The sequence below is a fragment of the Gadus morhua genome, chromosome 16 (genome assembly GCF_902167405.1).
Source record: "Gadus morhua chromosome 16, gadMor3.0, whole genome shotgun sequence".
In the NCBI taxonomy this organism is placed as follows: Eukaryota; Metazoa; Chordata; class Actinopteri; order Gadiformes; family Gadidae; genus Gadus; species Gadus morhua.
Genome location: NC_044063.1, coordinates 6,276,161 through 6,292,425, shown reverse-complemented (window position 1 = coordinate 6,292,425; position 16,265 = coordinate 6,276,161). Strand labels below are relative to the sequence as shown.

Sequence of the window (16,265 nt, the reverse complement as noted above, 5' to 3'; positions counted from 1 at the left end):
ATTCATGGATGATTTAGGGGCTCCCTTTCCGAAAATAAACACTAATACTTGACATACATTTTTACATTTAATTTCGTCTATAATTATATGAAACAAATGTATCTTTATATATATATGTTTATTATATTTGATCATATTTTTATTAGGAATATAAGGTATTTGTATTACAAAATGTAATACAAAACTTTCAGAAACGTGACAGCATGTTTGGAGTAGACAAACAATTGCGGATGAATTTGTGGTTTCCAAAAATGTAATATTGAATAAGTGGAGCTTGAATAATGCACTGTCCATATCTTCGGGCAAATCACTCCAACCACAGGGCATATGTTGTGATAACAAGGCCTTGATTCTTAAATTAAACATAACTGTAACCCCACAACATGATAAAACCAGAACCTTATGACATAATATAATCCCACGCCCATTTGATTCATGAGTTGGTCATGTAGGCCTACTACATGGAAGGATTTTCCCAGAATTCATGAGTGGGCGTAGTGAGTGTTGTTTTTGTTTGTCATAATCAGTGGTGCGTTCGTGTTGCTGATGTTGAGGTGTGTGGTTATGATGCACATCGCGACCTTGGGTCCATATCTCCCCCGTCACACGCCTGCTATCAGTGGGCATCAGGGACCACTATCTTAAGGCTTGCCGTTGCGTCATGGCTGCCTCATTTAAACACTGGATGGAGTAGTGTCCCCCTCTCCTTCCCCCACCTTATCTTTTATCCGGATGTAAAACTGGTCAAGGAGTGAAGATATTGGCTTCTAATTCCAAAATGTAGGCCGATAATTAAAGTTCCCAGTTGTGCAAGTTGACTCACCGAAAATGGGAGTAGATTTGCACAAAATATTGATAAAACAAAAAATGCATTGCCTACGCAGTATGTGCCCACAAGCTTGTCGTCCCAATTATCCTTGTCTGAAGAATTTCCCATCAACCGGTAAGATTTTATCCGGGTCTGAGCTTCGGCCTCTTCAGTCACGTAGGGTCTAGTGTTCTTGTAATTATCAACCAAAAATAACACTGCAACCAACGGTTTCCCGGGGTTGATAGTCAAGCCTTAAAAAGCTATTATCTCAATTTTTTATGATCTGATTTTGGTGGAGGAGGCTCGCGTGACAGGTCAGACAGTTCCCCCGCTTGTGTGTGTTTGTGAGAGATGGGGCAGGGAGAGGGAAAATAAAGTGAAAGAGAGGGAGCGAGACGGACACGTGTGTGTGTTTGTGTGAACAGGAGGGTCCTGTGTGTGTGTGTGTGTGTGTGTGTGTGTGTGTGTGTGTGTGTGTGTGTGTGTGTGTGTGTGTGTGTGTGTGTGTGTGTGTGTGTTTTGTGTGTCAATACAACGCGTCTCATTTCTGTTATGGTTTCCATGTGTTGATACAAGAAGAAATTCTAAGATTTATTGATGTGTTAGAGGCCAATATTTTTTTCTTATTTGTCTATTCTATGATAATAAGGACTTATATTGATCTTGGTTAGGCTTGGTTTCAATAACCCTGTTTTGTGGCAGAAAGTAAATTAACTTTATTTAAGGGATTGCTGTCTGTACAGTTAAAACATTTCCGACTTATTAATTTGACCCTGCCTGATCGCTTGAACATTATAACTTTATTAATGATTTATATTCAATAACTCAGGGGAAATCAAACATTGATGCGGGGAGAAATTATTAACAACTCACAGAGCTGTTGGTGTGGAAGGAAAATAAAAACAATGCAACTGGCAGCAGGAGTCTCTGTAGCACCATCTAGAGGCTCAAAAGGGGAACGACTACCGGAGTAAACACATAATAACATTCTGAATTAAATATTCAGGTTGTGTAAAATAGTGTTATTTCATTCGGGAAAAATGTTCTAATGAACACGTATTTTATGTATAGGCTTAAAAAAAACAAGACATTTCTGCAGTTCTAAACTGTGTGGAATACACCTCTAATATAGACACATATCCATATGTACAATAACTAATATCTTAAGGATAGTCTAGTGATAACATGTTCTGGGTGTGAAGACCACAAGCTAACTTGTCCGCAGTGACCTTTCTCGCTGTTTTTTTCAACGTTAGTCGCTCTGGAGGCAGGCATCTGCTAAATTACTATATATAAGAATAATAATAACATTGCATCAATTAGTGTCGCGCGCTTTTCTGTTGGAGGTGGCGCGTGTCACCTCCTCCAGCCGTCGGATGAGGCCAGCCATGGCGTCCATGTTATAGCTCTTGCACTCCAGCAGCTCAAAGCGCAGGCTGGAGATGTCCTGCTTGATCTCCTTCAGCTCGCCTGCAGGGGGCGCCAAAAGCATCGGCTTTTATTAGATTTTACTCCAACTTTATTGCTTTGTATTGTCGCTTTGCATACGAGGTTATATATTTGATTTTACTCCTTCACCAACGATTACTTATTCTGAATACTTTGCTGAATTACTATCAAGTATTTAGGATTAATATAAAGATTAATATTCTGAATCTAAATGCTCAGTGATACATGTTTGGAACCAATAACAATTGCCCAAAGATCTGACGATGAGAGTGACAGTTGACTCCGCCTACCTTCGTTGACCTCGTCATGGTCGCGGTCTGACTGGGCGTTGATGATGTACCTCTTCACCAGGCGGTTCATAATTTTCTGTTCAAATACACACACGCACACACGCGCACACGCATACGCACAAAGAAGAATGTTACCATCTCCATTCGACAGCATTCCGGAGGTTTCAGAATCGGTTGGTGATAAAACCACTCAACTCCCTAGTGCCCTTGAGCTGTGAGTGTGTCAGTGGAAGGTTGCCAACACTGATAAGAAAAAATATAGACCAGGGGCATGTGTGTGTATGTTTGTGTGTGTTGGTAATATCTTTCTGTGTTTGTGTGTTTATCTATTTGTGTGTCGCTAGACAAGGAGAGGAAGAGATGATATTATTATGGAAGTGTGTTTAGTCATCCAATCTAATCACTGGTGCCTTAAGACATGTTTTAATAGCCATAATAAATGGAAGCCTGCCGCTGCTGTGTGTGTGTGTGTGTGTGTGTGTTTGTGTGTGTGTGTGTGTGTGTGCGCGCAACCTCACAATCCTAAAAAGGAAGAATTACATGGAGAGTGTACAATGGATGATGTAAGCGTTCGGAACATGAAAACAAATGAATACTTTCATATGAATCTAATACTGCATATGAATCTGTGTGGAATACATAAATGAATAAATACTGTGAAGCGATCGTTTAAAGGTGCTTTACCTGGTGTGCGCTCGGGGCCGTGGATGTAGCAACATTTTCTTCATCTGGCGGATTCAGCTAACGGTTAAAAGATAATAAATGTTGACGTGGACATTGGGGGTATCGAACACAGAACCTTTTGGACTCTGAGTCAAACACTCTCAACCAGTGGTTTCCAAGTCTTTTGACCTATGACCCCGTGAATATCTGCATTATATCATCATATCCCAGAGAAGTAGTTCATTTTAGTTTGCTTATGGCCACGAATCAGTAGTTGATAGAGAATCACCTTTGGTAAACACCCCTAACATTAACAAATGTATTATCAAACATCGGTAAGCTTTTAAGTCAGCCATCTCCCATGACCCCAAAATGCATATCAGGAGACCCCCGGTGGTGCCCGGACCCCCAGCCCGGAACCCCCAGACTAGACTACCCCCGTTTCCTCAGACCTTGTTGAGCTCCGGGTTGAGCTCCGGCTGGTCCTTGACCTCCAGGTGAGGAAGTCTACAGAGAAGTTTGAGGATTCCCAGTGTCGTTCCCAGGATGCACTTGGGGCTTGGCACGAGGTTGAAGGGCACGGGCAGCGTTCCGCCATGCTCAAAGTAAGAGAACCAGAGTTTGGAGCGGGCAAACTTCCACTCCACGTCGGAATCGTCCTGCAGCACGACAGGGAGGGAGGTAAGAGGTGCCGGTCCATCATTCAATTATTCATGAGAGAAAGGATTTATTAATTCATAAGAGAGATGAAGTGTTCATGCGTCAGAGGGATAAATCTATGTTACGATCCCTCTTGGAATTCATGTGGGGTTGCCGGGGCTCGCTAGCTTATTTCGTCTCACAGATCAGACCTCAGATTAACAATTTAAAGTCTGATAGTAGACGAGCTCAATGCTTGGGTGATTTGTTAAGACCAATCATAGTGTTTGAGGGTAAAGGCCTCAAAAAACATACTACTAACTACAAGCCGTTACAACCCGCGTTGAATCTGCCTCTTCTGACATCACAAGTGGGCGTGTCCACCCAGATGTATGATGGATAGATGAGGAACGTTTGCTACGGTCCACTGGGTAGGCTGGTAGACTCATCTATCCAGCACACATCTAGGTGGACACGCCCACTTGTAAAATAAGAAGAGGCAGATTTTCTAAAACGGCTTTTAATGACTAATCACACTCACACCAGGTGGTGTATTATGTGACCTTTAAAACTATACGTGGAAGCATTTGCACAACCGAGCAAGAAAAAATGTGACACAGGGCCGAATAAGGCTTGGAATCACAGCTTTGGAACCTAAAAGAACCAACCGCGAGCGATGTCACCGGGATGTTCTGGACTCACCTCGATCTCCTGGAAGGAGCTGTTGAACATGGCGATGAGCATGTTGAGGAGGACGATCACCATGATGATGTTGTAGACGCCGTAGAGGATGTAGCCCGTGTTCTCGATGAACTTGTGGTTGGTGTCCAGTACGACGGATCGCACCTCGGAGAGGCCGAAGATGGCCCAGAACAAGGTCTTGAAGCTCTCCTCCACGCTGGGTGAGGAGGAAACACAAGGAGCTCTCTGTTGGTGTGAGGTTCAGTCGCTCAGGCAGCACAATGATTTCCAACCTTTTGTGTTATGAACCCACACTTCAGTCACTACAATCACATTACAATCAGTACCCCGTCATCCACACCAAACCACAAATGTTATTCAATTTGGACCCATAATGTCCGTCGGGATACATTAAGCTGTGCAGTGAACATCGCAATGAACACAGAGGGCACCTACCTTAACATACAAAAGTTGTATGCAGATACCTCATCCCATGACGTCCGTCAGTTAAAGTAATTGCCTTTAAGCGTAATGCACTACTTCGCCAGCAGGTGGCACAGAATGACACATAAACGGCATCTTCTGTGTGTGTGTGTGTGTGTGTGTGTGTGTGTGTGTGTGTGTGTGTGTGTGTGTGTGTGTGTGTGTGTGTGTGTGTGTGTGTGTGTGTGTGTGTGTGTGTGTGTGTGTGTGTGTGTATTATGTGACTAAAATGAAAAAACTGTCATCGGTAATGGCTACAGCCGAGATTTGGTCAAAAAGGGTGGCTGCTGGGTGGGCTATGAATACCTTTTGTGACTGCCTTCAGTCCTTGTTAATATGGTTGTTGCCTAGGAACTCATATTATAGTAGGATCATTTAGCTTCATTATTAATATTTTAGTGGCCTATAAACTTAAACCATACTGTTAATACTGTAGTGGGGTTTAAAATGGACGGCGTATTTCTGCCCCTGGTCCAGGCTGCTTGTACAAATTGTACCCCAGGTGGGTACAACTGATTGATCAGACCCTGTATTGAAGCGACTTACAAGGGAAGCGAGGTTGAGAACAAACGATGGAAGCAATCACAATAGAAGAAGCACTAGTTTTACTGCAGTTTTTTAATATCTACATGCTGCAGAATGTAGCCAGAGCCCTTAGCATCTTGGTTATTGCTGTGCAGCTGGGGCACAGCGGTTCAAACGATACACAGATCAGCCACTAGCACACATTGTAACCGTGTTCTGATGTGTGACGCTACTCTGTACCGACTCTTGTTCTGATATGGCTACTCAGTACTTTGCTGGTTGATTTAAAAACTTGGTCAAGTGGCACTTTTTGGATTGTATGTTTTGATTGATCTTAGCCTCACCTTTAAATGGCATTATATTGAAGCCGAAATCCTTTTATGAATGTATTCGGTACTTTATTAATCCCAAACAGGTACTTGAGCAGTTGCCAGAGCATAACGTTCAGGACAGTTTCACAAATTCAAATAGGATTTAGGGATTTTAGAAAGTTTGAATAGAGAAATGTAAATACATCAAAGATATACAAATATATACATTTCGGAAAATATGTTTATTTTTATAAAAATAAATGCAAATTATGTTAATCTATATATATATATATATTTTTTTAATAATATCTATACATTTATGAATATATCTTTTAATAAACATAATTCTACATAAAACGTACTTGTGATGAATCAGATGTGAACTCACGTGGTGAAGGCGTCGTTCTGCTTGGCGCCCAGGTAGTAGGAGTACAGGATGAACATGCCGATCATGAAGGCCACGAACACGGTGATGAAGATCACCATGAACTTGAAGATGTCCTTGACGGTGCGGCCCAGCGAGATCTGCAGCGGCCCGAAGCTCTCGTTGGCCGGCAGGATGTAGGCAATGCGGGAGAAGCTCAGGACCACCGCCACCGCGTACAGCCCCTCAGAGAGCAGCTGGGGGTCCGACGGCATCCAGTGGATCCGTGCTGGAGGTACGCACGCACGCACACACGCGCGCGCGAACACACACAAACACACAGTGTGACAACCCGCTCCCCACCAGGGGGATCCGGGGGCGAGTGGTGAAATGTAAATGGACTGCATTTATATAGCGCCATTGGCCACCCAAAGCGCTTTACAATATTGCCTCACATTAACCAGTCACGCACACATTCACACACCGACGGCGGAGTGAACCATGCAAGGCGAGGCGACAGCCAGCTCGTCGGGAGCTAACAGTCAGGGTTAGGTGCCTTGCTCAAGGACACCTCGACACTCTACACGCTAGGAGGAGCCGGGGGATCAAACCAACAACCTTCAGGTTACCGGCCAACCCGCTCTACCTCCTGAGCTCCTGGTGGAGGGCGTGTACCACCGCCATCCACTAGCCGGAGGTAGAGAGCACCACATTCCTCGCCCTCATCAGCCTGACGGGGAACACCTGGCCGGAGGGAGGAAACGAGCGGGCGGACATCTTGTAAGGCAGCCGAGGACTCATTCCAGGGCAGTGGGACCTACAAGGAGGGGGCCATTGACGCGTCCCAGGCTACGAGGCTCCCGGAGACCCTAGCACAGTGTGATTGACCTTGTTCTTTTGCGTATTCTGTGAATAAACCCAGGGTGCGGCTTAAACCAGCATCCAGTGCGTGGTACTTGCCGTGACAAATAGAGTCTTACGGAACCGGGTTGCCACAACACACACACACACACACACACACACAAAGAAACACACACACAAAGAAACACACACACACACACTAAGAAACACACACACACACACACAAAGAAACACACACACACACACACACACACGCTCGCAGGAATGCGCACGTTTGTGTTTGTGCATACATTAAACATACATACTCAAACGCACACACACACACACATGTCTGATTAATTATTATTGAATAAATGAGCAGATGCTTTTATCCAAAGTGACTTCAGAGCATTGAGATGAGGTCGTGAGGTCAAGCATCTGGCTCAAGGCTGCCTGGAGATCAACATGGACACATAGACACTGAAGCTCTCACCCTGATGCTACCATGCTCTATATAATAACGACCTATATACTGTTTATAATAATATCCTAATAATAAGCAAATAATAATAACATAAATAATACTATGATACATGAAATAATAATTATAAGATAATCAATATAACTATGTACAATTTTTGCAATCTAGAGATTTCATCCAAAATGACTTACAGTGCTTTTTTCCCATTATAAGCAATACAAATGTAATAATATATGCAAAAATTAACAATCATACAATAACGCAATAATAATTATTGTCAAATACAACTGATAAAAAATAAAAACTTAAAATACCAAAAAATAAAACATAGATATATCAAAAGCAACCAAAACAATCCTACTAATAAAGAGGCGGTCTGGAGACTGACCCAGGTGGAAGTACTGGACCTCCGCGGGCAGCGTGACGTTGGCCAGGTCGGTGTAGCGCACGTCCACGTAGAGCTGGGCGGCGTGCGCGTGCCAGAAGGCCATCCACCGCGCCGTGAAGGACGTCACGAAGATGGCCAGGATGCCGAAGTCCAGGAGGTTCCAGGGCTCGGACACGTACTCCCTGATGTCCTGCGACCAGATGTGTTTACACTCGGCGCAGATCTTACCTGGACAAAGAGAGCATTGTCACAGATGTGTTGTGTATCGTAGCCTGTATTTAGCCAAGCGGATGGAAGCTAGCGAGGTGCTAACTTGCGTCTCTTCTCATTGAGCCTCATGTCTGTTTGGACATTGTCACTGATTAATCGACAAAGTAGACTTATCTTACCTAATTCAGCTTGAAGAAAGGATACAAATGTTCACACCAAATTGGGAAGTCTGAAGTATTTTCCTTCCTTTTCTAAACCAGCATTAACAAAACTAGCAAACATGTATGCTTATGAAGTTGTTAATGATCAGTCATTATTTGTGTATGGGTGAATGCAGAGCGTATTTTACGTTGCAGAATCATACATCATCATTTAGCGGACATTATGGCTAACCAGGGTCCAACATGAACCCCTGCTACCAGCCAATGGCAAAAAACTCACTGCTACATATCAATTGCTTGGCTGTTAAATTGTATCAGTAACGGGTAAAACAACACAATTCTAAAAGTTACAATTGAACCCTGGCTCATACTGGCTAAGTAGGTTCCTTTTTTATATGCTAATGGAGGTCAACGTTATTATCTTATTATATATTATTTTCTAATATTCTGGTATGAGTGTGGGCAGAGTAAACATAATTTCCCCTGCGTGGGCGGTTTCCTGCTCTCACTAACGATCGCAAGCTCCGGCAGACTCACTTATAGTTATTACAGTGTGTGTGTGTGTGTGTACACTAGTGTGTGCACGGATGTGAGTGCATCCTTGTGTGTTTGCCTATGTGAGCGTGTGTCGTGTGTGTGTCTGGATGTGTGTATGTGTGTTAATGCAATATGGCAGACTGAATTCTTTCTCATTCTCAGCAGAAATTATCTGATAACAGATGAAATGGAAATCATGTGACCGGAATAGAGAGTGCGTGTGTGTGTGTGTGTGTGTACGTGCCTTCGTTCGTGCGTGCGTGCGTGCGTGCGTGCGCCGGTTCCATGTGAGAGTGCGTGTGCAGTGCGTCTCATTGCGTCGCTCAGTGACCTCCCCCCCCTGACCTATGACCCAGGATATGATGAGGATCTCCATCCAGGTGAAGGGGGTGGTCTTCATGCGGAACAGCTGGGAGGGGTGGTCCTGGGTGGTCATGTTGGGCAGCAGCGCCGTGCCTTGGAAGCGGTCGGCGGCGTTCATCACCAGCAGGAACAGGAACACCATGAGGGACGCGGCGTGGGCCACGAACTTCAGGAAGGGCCCCCGCATCACCCTGCCCAGCTGGAGAGGGGGAAAGGTGAGGCAAGGAACGTTGTGCTGCGTTAACACCGGAGGGGAGGGTAGGGTGTCACAGTAGAAAGGACGGACGGCAAGTAAAAAATAAAATAATAATAAAACTACAACATGTGTGTCAAAGAGATACGGGTATAGATGCATCTATACCCGTTTATATAGGCATTATAACCATATGTCTGCATGTGCCGTAAAAGTAGTCCAAATATAGATACAAAATTAATGTCAACATTATCGGCGGTTCATTAACAATAATAGCAGAAGTGACTTAAGTGTGCAGTATATGCTATTGAAACGGTTCATCAATACATTATGCCATATTGCAAAACTATGTCTAAGACTAAAGTGTGTAAGGGACTAAAGTGTCAAGTGACGTCCCGTGGGCCCCCCCAGCGGGGGGGAAACGGCGCCAGATGGACCATCCGCTGGGGGGAAGGGCACTTCCCACGACAGATTCTAGTTCCTTGGCAGAGGCTTTTATCCACAGAGCCTCACAGTGGATACTTCCTTAGAGGCAGATCATTAAGGAGCGGCTACGGTCGTTGGGTGCATCATCCCCACCTTGGTGTCTGAACCCAGAAGCTTTTCTCTAACCCCTAACCCCTGGAGACCAACTCGCCCCTGGAGCCTGAAGGCAGGTGAGGACGACGTGATTTAAAACAGCGATGATCGTCTCCAGCTCATAAGTGCCGTCGGTCTCTCTCGGCAAAACAGACGGCAAACAGTCGCTTAGCTTCAGCGGCTGTTTAATTTGTCCCTCTTGTTGGAGAGCGCGTTAAAACATGTCCTGAGGCACTGCTTCGGTCAGCAGAATGCTTTCTTTGCAGGCTCACTTGTGCGGCGCCTTCGTCCCTGGAACATCTGTGTGGTGACAGTGATGGTGGATTTGTGTGCGAAGAAGGACGTGCTTCTGTCTAGCTTTCAGCGTGCCGTCGGAAGGACAGACGGTGCTGGTGAGCGCGGGGATTTAGCGCTGACTGACTGGTGAAGGATAAATGTCTGTTCATGCCACAAATCCACAAGTATTATCGTGTCCTGAATTTAAGGAAGATTGCCTCTTTCGCTGTGCGGAGAGAACTACAAGTGATTTTTTCCTTTTGTTGTTTCATGCATGTTTAACACATTCCTTTAGACTGAATATAAATAATTCATATGAAAGATTTAGATGTATGTGTATGTCTGTCTGAGTGAGTGGGTGATTATGTCTTTTGAATGAGGGTCTTAGTGAATCAGTGATTGTGTCTGAGTGAGGGAGTGAATGCGGGAGTGAGTGTGGACGTGAGTGAGCCACTGAGCGATTCAATCTCAGTGAGTGTGCATGTGAGCTTGCGTGCGCGTGTGTGTGTGTGTGTGTGTGTGTGTGTGTGTGTGTGTGTGTGTGTGTGTGTGTGTGTGTGTGTGTGTGTGTGTGTGTGTGTGTGCGCGAGATTGCTTGTGCATGTGCATATGAGCTTGTGTGCGCGTGCGCGCGTGCGTGCGTGCGTGTGCCTGCGGCCCCTCCGCCCCTCCTCACCTGGCTAGAGGGGGCCAGCCAGTACAAGATGGCGAGCAGCGGCAGGCCCAGCGCCACGGCCAGCACCAGCAGCAGCTTCACCGCCGTGTTCTGCTGCCGCAGACCCGACAGGTTCTCGTACCAGATGGACAGCAGTTGCTGCTGGCAGTTCGGATGGGCCACAAACTAGGGTAACAGGTAGGGGGTGTATGCGGGGGAGTGGGGGAAGATGCGAGTGTGGGCGTGGTGGGAGTGGGTTGGTGAGTGAGGTGTGTGTGTGTGTGTGTTGGGGGGGAGGGGTGAGAGTGGGGGGAGATGTGTGTGCGGGCGTTGTGGGAGTGGGTTTGTGAGTGAGGTGTGTGTGGGGGAGGGGCGTGTGGGGGATGGAGTGAAAGGGAGTGGGAGTGAGAGTGTGGGAGGCCGTGGGAGTGGGGGAGTGAGGATGGCGGGGTTGAGTGAGTGAGGAAGTATTGACATTGGGAGAGGAAGCGAGAGAGAGAGAGAATGAGTATGATTGAGTGAATGAGCATTTGTGTGTGTGTGAGAGAGAGAGAGAGAGAGAGAGAGAGAGAGAGAGAGAGAGAGAGAGAGAGAGAGAGTATGATTGAGTGAATGAGCATTTGTGTGTGTGAGGGAGAGAGAGAGAGAGAGGGGGGGGGGGGGGAGAGGGGGAAGTGGAGGGAGGGAGGGAGAGAGAGAGAGGGGGAATTAGTAATTATGGGATTTAGCGGGAGAAAAAGTTAAGAAAAGGGAGAAGGCGAAGAATAATAGTAATTTATGGCATCACCCCAACAAGCCGAAACGTCCATCCAATCAATATGTTTAATTACCATTCAGACCAGTCACCTAATCCCCTAGAGGGACGTACCTTCTTCACTTCATATTTAATGGCCAGCTTGAGTCGGACGAGGCCCTGTCTGGCCGAGCGCACCTGCGGCTCGTCACAGGCCTCGGCGTCGCCGTTCAAGATGGCGTCCACTTCCTGCGTGTTGCGGCACAGGTCCAGCAGACCCACCACGAAGTCCTTGCACTGCATGGACAGCTTCTTGTAGTCGTTCTGCACGGTTTAAAAAAAAAAAACACAAATAACTCAGAGCAGGCCAACGATGAGATTACGGTGCAGTCCCTTATATGAAGCCTGCTCCGTCTTTTTTAATTTATTTACCGCAAACAACTACAGACCTCTCCACCCTACTGAAATGTTTCTTTGTTTTCGTTTAAAGGTTGATTCCTGAGGAGTTCTACACCCTGATGTTGTTGATTACAGATCAATACATGTATTGATGAGGGGTAAGCTCGCCGTAGGGTTGTCGCAGGTCAATAGTAACTGCCGAGCTGAAGAAAGGTCAAACGCCCCATACATGCGCTTGCTCCCACACACAAACACATAAACAACAATAAATTATTTGAATCGTTTGTATGTGTGTCGTCCATTTTCAGCTAGTTTGATTGATGTGCAAAATTGCTAGAAAGATGCATTTGCATTGAACCCATGACATGCTGTCGATATTATTCCTATGCATAAAACGAAATTAGTTTCATCAGACTATGAGATCCTATTCACATTAGCGCCCATAAAGTAATCAAATTACTGAAGTAATCAAATTACTTTATTAATTGGTTTAGAATTACCCTCATCCACATTAAACCGAAGAGGGACATTGTAATAATTATAATAATCACATAAAACACATTCGGTCTGCCATTTAGCAACCCCTACCTTGAACTCCTTCTCAATGTTGGCGAGCACGGCCAGCTCGTTGCTCAGCTCCAGCGCGGCCATCACCGGGTCCTGATTGGACAGCGACAGGTAGGCGGGGCTGGCCAGGCCCTTGTAGGCGTTGATGCGCGACTGGGAGTGGCTGAAGGCGTCCAGGCCCTGGCGCTGACCGCACGCCGAGCACTGGCAGAAGTAGTCGTGGGGGCGCTCGATGCGCGCGCCCCGCGCCAGCAGCACGTGCACGATCTCGTACTGGTGGCAGTGCGCCGCCAGGATGATGGGCGTGACGTCGTGGGAGAAGCGCGTGCCGTCCTCGTCGTAGGCGAAGAACTCGCCGTGCGTCTGGGCGTGGCCGGGGCTGTAGCTCAGCCGGCGCCCGTCGGCGAAGGCCCGGTGGCACAGGATGGCCTCCACGATGCGCACGTAGCCCTTGCTGACGGCGAGCAGCAGGGCGTCGCCGATGCGCTCCAGGTTGTCCCGCCTCAGCAGCAGCTTGGCCACCTCCAGGTGCTCGTTGGCCACCGCCAGCTGCAGTGCATTCTGGCCCATGTAGTTCACGCAGTTGACGTCCAGGTGGGGCAGCTCCTCCAGCATGCGCCTCACCTCGGGGATGTTCCCGTACTCGGCCGCGTCCAGGAAGATCTCCTCTGTGACGGACAGGCTGCAGGAGTGGGCGCGGAAGAGGTAGCCGGGACCCCGCAACGCCTGCCTTCTGGGCTTAGCCATCACCTGCTGACGCAAGGAGGAGGGGCCGCAAGCTGAGGGCCGCAGGTTGAGGACTGCAGACTTTGGGGGGGGGGGAGGGGGGGGCAAAGTGGGGGCCACAAGCTGGAGACCGCAACCTGGGGGCCGAAAAGTTACAGCCAGATTGGTATAGACAGCCACTCGTATTTATTGATCAAAACGTTTTTTGTGTGATAAAGGGCAGTCCAGCATACTGTTTCCTGGGCTCTGAACGACATCAACAGATGACAACCCCTTTTACTCCTGTCTGGAACATAGCCAATAGGAAACAAATGAGAAACGTCCTCCTAAGGTGAGCCGAGCCAGTCAGGTGTGAAGGTAAATCAGACAATAGATGGCCCTACGTGAGAAAACGGACAGCTGGTTGGGCCAAATTATCACTCCCAGTGTGTGTGTGGCGTGTGTGTGTTTGTCTTTCCATGTGTGTATCTGTGTATGTACAGCATGTTTCCATGCGTGTGTGTTTTTGTTCATATGCTTCCCTGCAGTGTTTGTGTTTGTGTCTTTGTGTCTGTGTATGTTTTCAACGTGTGAGTGTTCATATGTTACCTCGTGTATCTGTGTGGATGTGTGTGTGTGTGTGTGTGTGTGTGTGTCACACCACCCACGTCCTCTTCATCTGTTGTCACTCATATTCTGACCTACTGTTTCCTGTCAGCCTCTGGTGGTTTTTACAAGTAAAGCTTTGATTTTGTTTAGGCCGTACAATCCAATCTAATATTCCCCCGGTGCGGCAGTTGGTTGAAAATCACAAACTGTCACATCTGAGGATTTCACGGTGAGATATTTTTGGTACATGGTCTGAAATCGCACAATTAGCAAATAGATGATTTAGTGCACGCAAACACACTCTTTTTCCCACATGGGTGTAGGTTTGACGATAAAAAACGTCCCCACATTCAGTCATAGTTTGTGTTTATGAGATTTCCAGACGTAAGCAGGCAAAGCAAACTACAGAGGGCGGTGGGGGCTTAGTGGATAATTAATTGAATCCCATAAGGGCCGGTGAAGAGATTAACGGGAAACAGCCGTACTCCACTATCGGTCATGCCACACAGTGAGACAAAATGTCACAGACTTGTTTTCTAAAGAAGAGGAAAAACAAAGAATACAAAATACAATTTCCTGTTGTCCTTGACAAAAAACACAGGTAGTATATTAAATGCCAAAACAATGAAATACATATTCCTGAGATTGTTCAGATAGATTCAGAAATTACCTGTTTGGGGAGGTTGTGCGGCTGTGAAAAGGATGCTGCTGTAGCCTACTATAAGCGCTCCTGAGATTTAAAATAATGAAACACAATAAAAACCAGTTGTTAATTGATGTTTCTTCATGGAGGAGCAGCAACCACAAGCAACAAGCCACAACCACAAGCACACGTGTTGAACATAATACATGTTCTCATTCTACTGTCACTAATTCATTTAGGGTCAATTATGCAGGACCTCAGGTCTAATTAAAAGCGTACTGATCGGCATGTTTTTCCACTCTTGCCATTTGAGTAGAACCGTATTGTTGTTTAGACCACGTGGTATTCCAATCCAAATCAGATCTATTACGATTCTACCCCCACTGTGAGCTATATTACAAAGTTGAATGGTCGTCCCTTGCATCTAGAACAAATATGCATGTCTGTGATTTTATATTAGGATCATTATTTAAATTGCCAAAATCAAACAGCCTAAACCCCATTTGAATTCACATAACACTAAATCAACGACTGGATGACCTCAGACAAAAACAGTATCAGGGAAGACTGGATGTTATAATGGTTATAGTATGCACCTCATCCCTGGAATGAGCTACAGCAAATCTGAAACTTTATATAATCTGTGTATTGATGTATCTTAATCTCAATAATGTTCCTGCTGAAGTGTTCGGTGGTCCTATATGTAATTGTTTCAGTAATCCCTGCAAAACAGATTAGATGATCTCAATGAGATAAAATAAAGGTTATTCTAACTCTGTTTTCTTATTAATCCATTTGAAACCAGCATAATATATCACGCTTATATATACAAATAGGTTTAACATTTGACCTAATCCATTGTTACAATCAAACATACAATATTAATATTCTTGATTCACTCACCTCAACGACAATTTCTTGCTCCATCCGCACCGGGCGCTTGGTCGTCAAGTGTGTGTGTGTGTGTGTGTGTGTGTGTGTGTGTGTGTGTGTGTGTGTGTGTGTGTGTGTGTGTGTGTGTGTGTGTCTGTGTGTGTGTGTGTGTGTGTGTGTGTGTGTGTGTGTGTGTGTGTGTGTGTGTGTGTGTGTGCGTGTGCGTGTGTGTGTGTGCGTGTGATTCTTCAGTAATGTCACTCTCCAAAACTATGCAGGACCATCATCGTTACGCACATCCAAGCAGCATCCGTCGAGCGCAACAGCAGCAGAGCATTGTGCTCCATCGCAGCGGTGTTCAGGTACCAGTGTGCACAGCCCCTGTCCTGCCGTCGGTCTGAGGAGAGGACGACAGAAGTTCGGTCCACCGCTGCGGGATCTCTGCCGCCCCAGATGTGCGACAGTACTTCCACCTGACATTAGAAAGCTCGTCTGAAAATAGACGGGAGAGACAGGTAAATCCCCGTCTCGTCTATTTATGGACAATAATGAAAAAGCACGTTGTCCTAAATCCGCTTAACCTTGTTCCAAACGCACCGCCGCTCACTTGGAATTAAACACTGATCAATGGGCCCACGTTAGGAGATATTAAAAATGATGTATCGTCTAAATGAATATTGCTGTTTGCCGTTCGTCTTTGGGGAAACCGTCCGGTCGTTTAGGCTAATAATAACGTAGCGGTGGCTAATTTATCCGGCAGCTACCCGTCTAGGATCCTCATTGTGTGAAATCCGCGCCGCCTACCGGCTGCGAGGCGGCAGCGCACCTTCAGCGCGC

At 46.2% G+C, this 16,265-nt stretch overlaps 1 protein-coding gene across 1 annotated transcript; it reads right to left on the bottom strand.

The window, feature by feature from the left end:
- Window positions 1–1,591: 1,591 nt before the first annotated feature.
- Window positions 1,592–16,122, bottom strand: trpc6b (transient receptor potential cation channel, subfamily C, member 6b). Its single transcript, XM_030380409.1, has 13 exons — window positions 15,459–16,122; window positions 14,583–14,642; window positions 12,620–13,461; window positions 11,768–11,956; window positions 10,921–11,085; window positions 9,179–9,395; window positions 7,926–8,153; window positions 6,241–6,505; window positions 4,555–4,750; window positions 3,666–3,872; window positions 3,235–3,291; window positions 2,551–2,626; window positions 1,592–2,281 (listed from the first exon to the last, which is right to left on the bottom strand). Exons 3-13 carry the CDS (start codon window positions 13,343–13,345, stop codon window positions 2,127–2,129), a joined length of 2,481 nt encoding a protein of 826 aa, XP_030236269.1. The 5' UTR covers window positions 13,346–13,461; window positions 14,583–14,642; window positions 15,459–16,122; the 3' UTR covers window positions 1,592–2,126.
- Window positions 16,123–16,265: the final 143 nt, after the last annotated feature.

What these genes read in the sequence shown, in the direction of transcription:
- trpc6b (XM_030380409.1), bottom strand. Translation starts at nt 13,345, where the DNA reads ATGGCTAAGCCCAGAAGGCAGGCGTTGCGGGGTCCCGGCTACCTCTTC. An exon ending in GCTCCTTCCAGGAGATCGAG is followed by an intron (nt 3,873 to 4,554) that starts GTGAGTCCAGAA and finishes GTCGTGCTGCAG; the next exon opens with GACGATTCCGACGTGGAGTG. An exon ending in CCATGACGAGGTCAACGAAG is followed by an intron (nt 2,282 to 2,550) that starts GTAGGCGGAGTC and finishes CGCCCCCTGCAG; the next exon opens with GCGAGCTGAAGGAGATCAAG.